The sequence below is a fragment of the Scardinius erythrophthalmus genome, assembly GCF_964197995.2.
Source record: "Scardinius erythrophthalmus genome assembly, chromosome: 21".
NCBI classification, from domain to species: domain Eukaryota; kingdom Metazoa; phylum Chordata; class Actinopteri; order Cypriniformes; family Leuciscidae; genus Scardinius; species Scardinius erythrophthalmus.
The window spans coordinates 32,600,465-32,612,717 of record NC_138241.1 but is presented as its reverse complement, the minus strand read 5'-3'; the positions used below and the strand labels follow the sequence as shown (position 1 = coordinate 32,612,717).

The following is a 12,253-nucleotide window of genomic DNA, read 5'->3' as shown; positions in this document are numbered from 1 at the left end:
TGTATCAACATCTTTTCATTGGTAACGAAGAGAGGCTCTCTGACCTACTCGAGCGAGATATTCCAAATAATTGTGAGAAAGTTATTAAAATATATAAAAACACAACAGACAGACGGGTACTGCTTTAAATAGAGGTGATTTATTTAAAAAAATAAATGTTTTTTATTTGGTCCTCCTTTTTGGTCCTTCCGCCCCTGCCCCGGAGGAGGCCTGCCACTGCTTTGATGGATTACTTCCTGCTGATATGCATTGCACAGGATAAGAGGCAGTCCAGATGCAGTCATTTATCAAGTTATCTCCCATCATACATAAGTGATATTTTTTATTACTCTGAACTCATGAAGTCTCATTCAGTGAATACTAACAAGCAACTGGCAGAGACATAAACTCCCGGCAGCTGCTGTGTAACTCACGCCAGGAATGTGAGGACGTAGACAGTACATTGATTTCCTCAGTGAAGTCACAGGGGCTGAATTTGAGATGGATCTTTCGACAATGTTCGAAAAGGGAAAAACCTTTCCATTTTTAGTACATTCTTGTAATGTTACACCCTAAAAGTTCATAAACACAAAACTGAAACTCAGTCTGAACGTCAGTTTTGAACTTCCTGACCGATTTCCATCAATCTGATTATTATTGCTTACATTCTAATGCTTTCCAAAATGATTTGTATTGGTATAATGCTGTTTTTGTTTAATTTAAAAAGGTTGTTATATGTTTTATCTTATCATTAACTCTTATTTGTATTATATATTGAAGAGATAAACTCAGTATCACCTTATAAGAGTTGAATAATAAGGCCACCAACATCAGCCTACTTTTGCAGTAAATGAAAACAAGACCTTTATCAGAACCTCGTTTACATAAAAATTACATCTCAGAAAAAAATTGCGAAAAGTCAGGGATGACATCTCATATTCTGTCTTCACAGCATAAATAGTTCTTTATCCATTTATAAAACGTTTCCACTCCATTCTGGTCACATACTGGGAACACAAAGATGTCCTAAAAGCTGTCATAGTAATGGGACAGATGACCAAATGAACTAACTGTTGTAAAGGGTGTTATTCTGATCAGAACAACAAAAAACACGGACCTTCTAAGCCAAGGTCCCTGGCAAGTGAATGTGATACATCATGGCACACTGTAGGAAATATGAGGGGAAAAGGTGGGAAATGATCCAAAACCTTGGAATGAAAAGAATACATTTTTGATTTAATAGAAATTCTTAGAAAGAACTCAAGAGATAAGTGCTATGGAATCGTTTTTCATTATCTTAGAATAATCAATATGATTGAGAGGATTTGAGTCTTAATTTTTGTTTTGTTTTGTTGATTCAGTTTTTGTTTTGTTTGGAATAAAATAAGTAGTAGTCATTCAGATCCATACTCCATACTAGTTGGTGGCGGTGATGCAGCATTTCGTTGTGTGCCAACCGGCATAAAAAATAAAAATAAACCTCCAGAAAGAAGAAGAAGAAGAAATGAATGTGATATTCCTCCTAAAAGCAGAAGGGGGCAATACTGTGTAACTTTAGTCATGCTGTCCAACCATGAAATAAAGAAGAAGAAAGCATGCAGGAGAAAGTTATAAATGGACCAAAGAATGTTCTGTTCATTGGAACTACGAGAGATATTGGTGATTTGTAAGTAAATGCCTTGTTGTTAAGATATAAAATCACTTAACAGTAGGTTTCTGACTGTGTCTAACTTTTGTGAGTTGACTGACAAACAAATTTCAACATTCAGGGTAAAATCTCTCTCTCTCTCTCTCTCTCTCTCTCTCTCTCTCTAGTTTTTAAATAGTCTTGTGTGTGAATGTATTAACTACAAATGTTCCATGTTGTCTCTGTCACTCAACAAAATCAAGCCATGTTCATGTAAATGCTGTAAGAACTGAGTTCACTTTTTTTGAGCTGTTATTTAATTCCTTTAATGGGTGAATATTAGTGAATAAATGGAAAAAGTCAACATCTTATGAATCTCGTCTCAATGAAGGCTCATGCACAACAAAGTTTTCCTTTCAGAGTCTGTAGTTCTCTTAGCCGAAAACTCCCTTGCTAAACATACAGACACAACATTAATATTCTTGCATCTTGAAAACAAGTTGTGTCATTGGTTCACTGACTTCCATCTGTTGACTCTTTCCTGTTGTTAACTTGTTAGTGCCTAATAACTTCCTTATATACTCACACATATGCTCAATTTCTCTTATTCTCATTGAAGACTACGTTTCTTCTAATGCAACAAACTTCATACATTAAAAGTACACTATGCAATCTTTTTTGTTCAAAATTTAAACTAGTCGGTCTCTAAATGTGCTTTTGTCTTTCACTGATTCACTATGTTAATAAGTGTTATTTTAGACCTCGGGATAGTTTTGCGTAAATGCGTCACTCGCCCGTTCATTTTTTAATTTGTAGCTGCTGCTCAGTCCGAGAGCTTTCTGTCCCTCCATTGAAAATGTATGTACGGTATACTGTCCATGTCCAGAAAGGTAATAAAAACATCATCAAAGTAGTCCATGTGACATCAGTGGGTTAGTTAGACTTTTTTGAAGCATCGAAAATACATTTTGGTCCAAAAATAACAAAAACTACGACTTTATTCAGCATTGTATTCTCTTCCGGGTCTGTTGTCAATCCGCGTTCACGACTCCGCAGTGACGCTGCTGACGTAAGACGCTGCTGACGTAAGACGCTGCTGATTGGCGATTAGGACATCCACGACATGCACACTTACGCACCATTTAAAAAAATATAGCAATACCAAAATACAAACAATGTAGAATAGCTTGAATACAGCGTGCGTCTCCCTCAGACTGTAAACGGGCCATTCCACCGAATGGGTGACATTTGCTTGTTGTAACTCTTAAAAATTAAACTTAATTTTTTGATTTTTTTCAACACTGAATCTAATACTCAAATATTTACCTATTCAAAATGTGTATTGGTCAATCTCAGGCAACTTTAATTAATTTTTTACAAGGTTTCTAAGCAGAAGATGGATGCATGTTTTCACAGTCCTGTTACCGAAACTCATGTGACATTTAAAAAGCATGTTTAAAAGCATGTCAATTATTCCTTTGTTTTCCCCACAAGAAAGTGTTTATTTTAAAGATATTGTTGGTTATATGTTCAAATAACTGATATTTGTGACAAAAAAATCACTATTAAGGCAAAGTGTATTTTAATAAAAAACACAAAGCCATTTTTTCATTTTAAAGAAGACCGAAGCCTCAAGTTTATACATTTTTTTAATAATTTAATTTATTAAACAATTGTATAAATGATGGACCAAACAAAACTGATAAAAAAAGTGGTTTAACTTTATTTTTTTTAGAAAATAAATAAATAATAGTAACAGGACTGAACACTTGGTAACAGGAATGAACTATTTCATAACAGGAATGAGGAACAGGTAACAGGAATGAGTGTCCATATGTGTGTGCACGAGAGAGAGTGTACATGACTGTGTGTGCAAGATTTCTATGTTGAAGTGATGTACTATATGCTAGTAGTACTTCACAGCAAAGGAGGTGGAAAGAGAAATAATATTTACAGTATTAAATCAACAAAACAGAGGACTCTACTCACTCCTGTTACGTTAACTCACTCCTGTTATTTTTTCATATAAGTAACAGGACTGAAAGTAACAGGATTGAGTTTTTAAGCAAAAAGTTATCAAATACATGACATATGGCCACATAGCATACATGCTAATAGCATGAGGACACTGAGCAAATTCTAGTAACTTAACAAAAGTTAATATCTTTAAAATAAACAAATACATTCTAAGAAATTATTTAGGTAACAGGATAGTATGTTGAGATTGACCTTCTCAGTCATAGTTACAATTTCATCAAATATACAGAAATTAAAATAAGAGGACTAACTTATGGTCTTCCCATTGCCTTTAGAAGATCAAGATGATGCAACTTCCTGTTGAAAATGTGTCTTGTGGAATATTCCAAGTTTTTAAGAGGGGGGAATGTGTTAGGGTAACAGGACTGAGTGAAAACCCGGGGACATGACTAAAATGTGTATTTTATCTAAAATATTAGATAATATATATTTTTCTCATAAAAACAAACAAACATTTTAAATACATTGGATATAAAGTCACACAACAATCCCCAAAACTTAAGATTTCTGAAGGATTTTAATCATTATATTTCATGGCAAAGTTTAGAGACAGAGAGTGGGGACATGCAGAAAATGCTATTTTTTGTGTTCTATGTAGTTTTTATTAATGTTTTTAATTATAAATTTTATAATTTGTAGTTAGCTTAATATGCAGGACATTTTGCTTAATAATAAAATGTATTTTAGAGTTATTTTCATGCAATTTTTTACATATGATGTTCTGGGGACATAAATGTCACCCATTCGGTGGAATGGCTCAAACGAAGCTCGGGCGCACCAGATAACATATCAGCAGCGTCTTATGTGTAATGGAAATTTTTATTTAGCCAGCTTAAACCATATATGGCGTTAAAGAAACTGCAAGTTGCATATCATCTTCTTCCTTACAGCTGAAGACGAGTTGACAAGGACATTTGCAGAAGAACGGAGTGTTCTTCTCTAAAAACAGATAAGCTTGCTTGCACTAAGAGCAAAATATATACTTAGTTGTTTTTAGAATGACGTGTGTGTGTGTGTGTGTGTGTGTGTGTGTGTGTGTGTGTGTGTGTGTGTGTGTGTGTGTGTGTGTGTGTGTGTTTGTATAGCAATGGGGTGTTAGAATATGTGTGAAAAGGGAAATAGAGATAACAGTGTACATGGGCCAGAAACATAAGCTCTGGTATGCAAAAGATAAGAAAGAGAAGGGTATATGATGAGTTTTTCTTTGTATATAAACTGGGCAAAAAGAGAAGTCAGGGCCCTTCTCATATCAGACTCTGTCTGTTGTGTGAACTGCCTTTCTTGCAAGAAATAAAGCTTATACTTTAAAACTTTTGAGATCTCCAACTGTCTTCCAATTATTGATTAAAGTCTAGAAAGAATTTCCACGACATACGTCAGCAGCGTCACTGTGGAGTCGTGAACGCGGATTGACAACAGACCCGGAAGAGAATACAATGCTGAATAAAGTCGTAGTTTTTGTTATTTTTGGACCAAAATGTATTTTCGATGCTTTTAAAAACTTTCAAAGTTTTTAAAGCATCGAAAATACATGTCACATGGACTACTTTGATGATGTTTTTATTACCTTTCTGGACATGGACAGTATAGCGTACATACATTTTCAATGGAGGGACAGAAAGCTCTCGGACTAAATCTAAAATATCTTAAACTGTGTTCCGAAGATGAACGGAGGTCTTACGGGCTTGGAACGACATGAGGATGAGTCCTAATTTTCATTTTTGGGTGAACTAACCCTTTAAGGTAGTTGGTTCATTATCAGCTGGAGCAGTTCAAACTAAGATCATGTAATTTAGGCCTCCTCTGCAACATTTTTTTCCCTCAGCACTCTAAAAAGTGAAATACTTAATGGTGATTGGCATATTTTTGGCACCTTCAGACTCGCCTTAGTTTTACGAATGGCAGATTCGCAAGTTTGGTGGAGGAGCGGCGGTAGTTCCAACTTCAGTGTTATTTCATGATGTTAAACTGGTGAAATTACAAACAAAAAATTGAGTGAGAAAGTTTGATATGGAGCAGCTAAATCTCAAACCTCCGGAGAATCAACCTTTAAAAAAAAAAAAAAACGCATAACAGAGGAGAAATAAAATGCGACAGATCTCGTAATAAAACAAGAATCAACATAGGCTTGGCTTTTCGGAGATGGTGAGAACTGAGGGATTTGAAGTGTTGTAAAAGCGACGCAAGATGGCGTTTTTATTATACAACAGGTGAGTAAGTTCATTTATTGAACAGATAATTTGCCATATGTCGCTCTCTAGCAGAGTTAATTGAAAAGTATTATCTATTGTGAAGACCATTTCATTATGGTTGTTGTAGCGCTGTGCTGGAATTTATTTTCAAGGAAGTATTGTGTCTGTTAATGGGCAAAGCTACAATAAGTCTCCTAGTCAGCTTGAGATCCTTTCCATGTAAACTGGTTATATCTCTTAAGCCATAGTGATCGTCTAATGAGCAGTAAGATAACCATATTCATCCGCACAGTCATGCTGAGCCGAAGCACAACCAAAACAATGTTCTTCCACTAAATGCATGCAGTTTTGCTTTTTTAACTGCTAGAGGGGCAAAAAATAACAGTACCTTTAACTGTGGCCTAAGTATTTAAATAACTTATGGGGTTGTTGTATTGTTATGTGAATTGTGTATGGTTTAATGAGTAATACATTTGAAGAACAAATCTGAATGTTTACATCTCTATTCAATCCGTTTCTCTAGTTGATGTTATGGAGTTCTGACTGCATCGAAATGAAGCCTTCTGAGAATTTTCTTGGAGTTTCGAGGGCCGAGACGACTAAGGAGAGAATGGAAACTTTGGTGCTGAGCAAAATGGAAGGATCAGCTGTTCTCTTTTGCCAAAGGCTGAAATATACAGTGAGAAGTATTCAGGTGCCCGATGGAAGTCCTTCAGATACTAAAACAGAATCCGAACCATCCGACTTCCTTCCCTCGAATCGCAAAAAGACTTTGGGTAAAAAATTCAGCTGTAATTTGTGTGGCATGGAGTATAAGCGGAGCTTAAACCTGGTGCGCCACATGCGAATACACACAGGAGAAGCGCCGTACACCTGTGAACTTTGTGGGAAGGCCTTCCGTCGTTCAGACTGGCTTAAATTGCACCTCACTATCCATACGGGAAACAAACGGAAGCGCGTGAAGAGATTCAGTTGCGATCAGTGTGGGAAGAAGTTTTGTGACTCCACCGCACTCCAAAGTCATTTATACAAGCACAGAGGCGAGAGGCCGTTCGCCTGCGCGTATTGCGACAAGACGTTCTTCAGTCAGACTGATCTTAAACGCCACCACAGCGATTCTCATTCTGAAAAACAGTTCTGTTGCCCCTTGTGTGGAAGTGGATTCTCACGCCGCTCGACGCTGCAGAAACACATGCGGATTCACACGGGAGAGAGGCCTTTCTCCTGTCCAGACTGTGGAAAGACTTTCCCTTATAAATACTGCTTGGATATGCATCGTATTAAACTGCATTCAGACAAAAGTTGATGTAATGCACATTCATGCATGTCACATGAATTTATGATTTACTCTTTATTCTAATTTATTTCCCTGCACAATGCCAATAAAGAGTGTTTACATTAACATTTTATTACTGTTTTTCTCAGTTGCTTAATAAATCATGTTGCATTTTTTCTAAAACAAAGTTATACATATGCACTATGAATCAAAAAATGTTTTCAGGACATGCAGCTTTACATTTGATGTAGCCTATTGTTATTTCCCCCCCAAAAAAGTATTCTTTAGATAAGGTCTGTAAACTCCTTTCAGTCTCATCTCATCACATTTCAAGAAAAGCAATGTATAAAGGTATATCACATATGATTGTGAAAAACATGAATGTATAAACCACTCGAAATGTATAATCAGTGTGCGAGACAAGGCTCATCTCTACAAGTAGTCAAATAAGTTATTGCCATCTAAGGTTGATTTCATCAAGTTAATGGAGAGTAAATGCTTTTTTTAAATTTAAGCATTTGCGTTTCTGTATTTGAATCCTGAAATTTAGCCTTGACTAACGTCTAAATACACTTTCCTCCTACACTTCTTATAAAATAATTGACCTTATTTAGTTGATGTAGATAACCCTTCATTTATCTTGACCATATACATTATTTCTATACATTTCTAAAACCATATTTATTGAGCAACACGATAAACTCTCGGCACCTGCTGTGTAAATCACGGCAGGAATGTGAGCAAGCGGTAGTCACAGGGGTTGAATTTGAGATTGACACTTTTAAGGTGTAACGTGAACTGGAATGTTTGGGAGTTGCCCAGAGAGAAAAAAGAAAATGCGGGATGGAATGAAATGAATGCAACTACTCCACATTGGCCTACAGAAGGATGAGTGGGGAAAAGTCCTACTCAAATGAACATTCTGCTCGCCAGTGATAATAACAGTATGTGACCGTTATTAAGCCACCACAACCTCATTTTATTTAATATATTCATTCAATTTAATTTATATTAGTCATGACGTTTTCTTGGAATTTCCCCTAAAAGTGACACGAAAATCCCAGTTAATATAAAAGCTATTCCTCAAGATTCCTAGCACTTAAAAGGGCTCCTAAGGCGAGATCTGCTAAGAGCAGGGAAGAGGACTTTTAGTGGCTTAGGAGTTCCAGCTGCACAAAATTGTTAACAAGCCTTCATAAATAGACCAGCCAGCAATCACAGACATTGATAAAAGCTGAGCCGTGTTACTCTCGTTAAGACCACACTGAGTTGTAACGTTGCAATTTCTACTTCATTAAGGACAGCCCCTTGAGATAGGCCATCTTGTTTTCAATGGGGTCCATATGGGAGTGAAAGTACAAAATATGCCAGCTAGGATATTAATATGAGCAAATAAGACACGAATCATTATTTGAACAGGGTGTAATGAGCTTAAGTTTTCACATATTTTAGATTCTAATATTAGGCTATAACCCCTACAGCTTACTATTCATTTTCCAGATATTTTCTTGAATGTGAAATATTATTTACAATTACAGTCTGCATAAGATTAGAGTGTATAATTATGTTTATTGATTTGAGGGTACATCCTTTGCTCATTATCACCAAAAGTTCATTTTCATCAAACTTGTAGGTTCAACCAATCACGGCTTTTGAAATGATGACTCATAGCAACGGGGTCAACCACACCTCCTCACTAAGATAGGATTTTCCATCCATTCCTTGCTCAGAGTTCACTGAAAATGTTCTGGAATCACTTCTAAGCTAAAATTCCTGGCAAGGAATTTTTAGGTTAAGTTAGGAGCTCTCTGAGAGGATTCTCAGAATCTTTAGGGATACGGGCCCAGGAGTCAAATTTTAAGTTCAGTTAGTTCTCCACCCTTCCAAACGCCGTAGAAAATGAGAATCCAGCCTCGAACTATCTTAACAAACAAAATAGGTACATGACAGATCAGTTTATGCCATTTTCTAAAGGTTCTGCTTGGTTAACAGTACAGGTAATTCCAGCAATGTCCGAATATGCAAATGTGGTTATTTAAAGACAATAAACATTCTCATTCATAAGCAGCTATCCGGATCACTTCTTATCTGTTAAAACTGTTCCTTTGGCATGGTCACATGATAGGCATGTCTATCACATTCCTAACAACTACTGCAAAAACAACATTAGATAAAACACAGGCAATTTCATCCCCATCAAGGTCGAGTCATAGCACATCGCCAATACATCCACACAGAGCAAACATGAGCTGACATTAACTTCTACTAATAATTCATTGTCTCATTTCAACATAAAGTGATCAATGGTGCTGAAAAATCCTAAAGAGTTACGAATGGCAAGAGCAACAAAATACACGGACCTTCCAAGCCAAGGTCCCTGGCAAATGAATGTGATATTCCTCCTAAAAGCAGAAGGGGGCAATACTGTTTAACTTTAGTCATGCTGTCCAACCGTGCAATACAGAAGAAGAAAGCATGCACGAGAAAGTTTTAAATGGACCAAAGAATGTTCTGTTCATTGGAACTACAATAAATATTGTCGGCTTGCAAGTAAGAGCTTTGTTATTAAGATTTAAAATTGTTTAACAGTAGGTTTCTGACTGAGTCTAAGTGTTTTGAGATGACAAATAACGACAAGCAAATCTGACAAACATTTAGGGTCTCTCCCTACGTTATGACCAAATGTCCTCGCAAGGAAAGTCTTACATTAACATTTTTTGGTCCCCATGAGGAAAACCGCTTTAAAAATCATACGAAATTATGTTTTTTGAAAATGTTAAAACCTGTGACGGGTAGGTCTATGTCTATGGACAGTCCCCATATAATATGGTAAGTAACCCAACATTGTGTGTGTTTGTGTTTGTTTGTGTCTTTTGTCTCTCTCTCTCTCTCTCTCTCTCTCTCTCTCTCTCTGTATATATATATATATATATATATATGTCAAGGTTTGAGGGGGGTAGGGGTTGCACGACTACTGATTTCTGCTAGTCGATTTCTTATTAAAACAATACTCGAGTTACTCGACTACTCGTCGTTTATGCTACTGTATATGAAAAGACATGAAATAGCTAGATCTTATCAATAAACATTTATTAATTCATAGCCTAATGCAACAATTACATAAGTAAACTCTCAAAACATTATAATTATGACATTTCATTTTTAATTTTTAATTTAACAGTCTAAAGCCAAATAAATAGCCGTTCTTGCCTTTCATTTCAGACGTCTGCTTCTAGGGGCCGTTCACATATCGCGTCTTTTCCGCGCTCAAGGTCGTTATTTTAAATGTAGGCGCGCGGCGAGCGCGCTCATAATGAAAGCAACGGACGTGGTGCGCTAGTTTGTCTAGGCGGGTTTTTCCTTCTCATCTCCAGAAATATATCTAGTAGTAAAGCTAATGCAAGGGCTAGAAATCAATTAATCCTTTGCTGATACTTCTTCGTCGTCATCATGTAGAGCGCAGTTTGGTTGCATAGCAACGACAGACGCCACGGGAGCGCAAGCGCTTGTAGGAGACAGCGGCACGGCCGCGCGCGCTTTCCACACGTTTTTAGAAGCAATATGTGAACGGCCTCTTGCAGAGTTGGCCAAATTACAATATTTTTGTCATCCTTGATGAAATTCTTCCACACATCTGACGCGTGGTGTCTGTTGGTGACGTTCGCCATTTTTAATTAATTTATGTTTAATGGACGCTCGAGTAGTCGATTGTTTCCGACAGCGTCGACTAGTGGTTGAAGTAGTCGATCTATCGACTACTCGACTAGTCTATGCAAGCCCTAGAGGGGGGAAACATTAATTAATTATATATATATATATATATATATAGAATGAAGGCTCATGCACAACAAAGTTTTCCTTTCCACAAAATGAATATTCTTGCATCTTGAAAACAAGTTGTGTCATTGGTTCACTGACTTTCTTCTGTTGACTCTTTCCTGTTGTTAACTTGTTAGTGCCTAATAACTTCCTTATATACTCACACATATGCTCAATTCCTCTTATTCTCATTGAAGACTATGTTTCTTCTAAAGCAACAACCTTCATATTTGAGGTTGAGTGTGGAGTAATTGTCCAAATAACTTACGAGGTTATTGTATAATTCGTTTATGGGGAATTTGGGTTTAATGAGAGCAGTTGAGGAACAAATCTGAATGTTTACATCTCTATTCAATCTGTTTCCCTAGTTGGTGGTTTGGAGTCCTGACTGCATCGAAATGAAGCCTTCTGAGAATTTTCTTGGAGTTTCGAGGGCCGAGACGACTAAGGAGAGAATGGAAACTTTGGTGCTGAGCAAAATGGAGGGATCAGCTGTTCTCTTTTGCCAAAGGCTGAAATATACAGTGAGAAGTATTCAGGTGCCCGATGGAAGTCCTTCACATACTAAAACAGAAGCTGAACCATCCATCTCCCACTTTTCAAATGGCAAAAAGACTTGGGGTAAAAAATTCAGCTGTAATTTGTGTGGCATGGAGTATCGCCAGAGCATAAGCCTGGTGCGCCACATGCGAATACACACAGGAGAAGCGCCGTACACCTGTGAACTCTGTGGGAGGGGTTTCCGACGTAAAGACTGGCTTGTATTGCACAGCAGTGTCCACACAGGAAACAAACGAAAGAGCATGAAGAGATTCAGTTGCGATCAATGTGGGAAGAAGTTTACTGGCTCCACCGCACTCCAAAGTCATTTATACAAACACAGAGGCGAGAGGCCGTTCGCCTGCGTGCACTGCGACAAGACGTTCTTCAGTCAGACCAATCTTAAACGACACCAGGTCGATTCTCATTCTGACAGCAAACAATTTTCTTGCCCCGTGTGTGGAAGTGGATTCTCACGCCTTTTTTCGCTACAGAAACACACGCGGATTCACATAGGAGAGAAGCCTTTCTCCTGTCCAGAGTGTGGAAAGACTTTCCGTTATGAATATACCATGAATATGCATCGTAAACGTCACTCAGCCAAAAGTTGACGTAATGCACATTGATTCATGCATCACATGAGTTTATGATTTTTTGTTTTAAGCAACATCCTTTTTATTGATCTTTCTTTTCTTACTGAATCTCATTATACCTGTTCAGTGCCAATAAAGAGCTTGACTTCACATGATTTCCTTTTTAGTTTTGATTTCTTTTTTAGTTTTT

At 37.1% G+C, this 12,253-nt stretch overlaps 2 protein-coding genes across 5 annotated transcripts; both read left to right on the top strand.

Annotated features, from left to right (window-relative positions):
* The first annotated feature begins 1,571 nt into the window (after nt 1-1,571).
* On the top strand, nt 1,572-7,243 carry LOC308682033 (uncharacterized protein). 4 transcript variants are annotated; one of them, XM_081351460.1, is made up of 2 exons: nt 1,572-1,645; nt 6,359-7,237. In XM_081351460.1, exon 2 carries the CDS (start codon nt 6,362-6,364, stop codon nt 7,139-7,141), a length of 780 nt encoding a protein of 259 aa, XP_081207586.1. In that variant the 5' UTR covers nt 1,572-1,645; nt 6,359-6,361; the 3' UTR covers nt 7,142-7,237. The 4 variants fall into 4 exon arrangements, 2 of the variants coding, with proteins under 2 accessions (XP_081207586.1, XP_081207587.1); XR_014029099.1 differs by having other exon boundaries at nt 1,620-1,749; nt 6,359-7,235; XR_014029098.1 differs by lacking the exon at nt 1,572-1,645 and adding an exon at nt 4,530-5,386 and having other exon boundaries at nt 6,359-7,243.
* A 2,334-nt stretch (nt 7,244-9,577) lies between these two features.
* Nucleotides 9,578-12,217, top strand: LOC308682031 (uncharacterized protein). Its single transcript, XM_081351458.1, has 3 exons — nt 9,578-9,661; nt 11,299-11,886; nt 11,965-12,217. The coding sequence occupies exons 1-3, from the start codon at nt 9,587-9,589 to the stop codon at nt 12,079-12,081; spliced, it is 780 nt and encodes a 259-aa protein (XP_081207584.1). The 5' UTR covers nt 9,578-9,586; the 3' UTR covers nt 12,082-12,217.
* The last annotated feature ends 36 nt before the right edge of the window (nt 12,218-12,253 follow it).

Excerpts from the sequence above, each read along its gene's own strand:
- LOC308682033 (XM_081351460.1), top strand. The coding sequence starts at position 6,362 with ATGTTATGGAGTTCTGACTGCATCGAAATGAAGCCTTCTGAGAATTTT.
- LOC308682031 (XM_081351458.1), top strand. The coding sequence starts at position 9,587 with ATGCACGAGAAAGTTTTAAATGGACCAAAGAATGTTCTGTTCATTGGA. Across the intron at positions 9,662-11,298 it reads TAAATATTGTCGGCTTGCAA|TTGGTGGTTTGGAGTCCTGA; the intron begins GTAAGAGCTTTG and ends CTGTTTCCCTAG. Across the intron at positions 11,887-11,964 it reads CCAATCTTAAACGACACCAG|AAACACACGCGGATTCACAT; the intron begins GTCGATTCTCAT and ends TTTTCGCTACAG.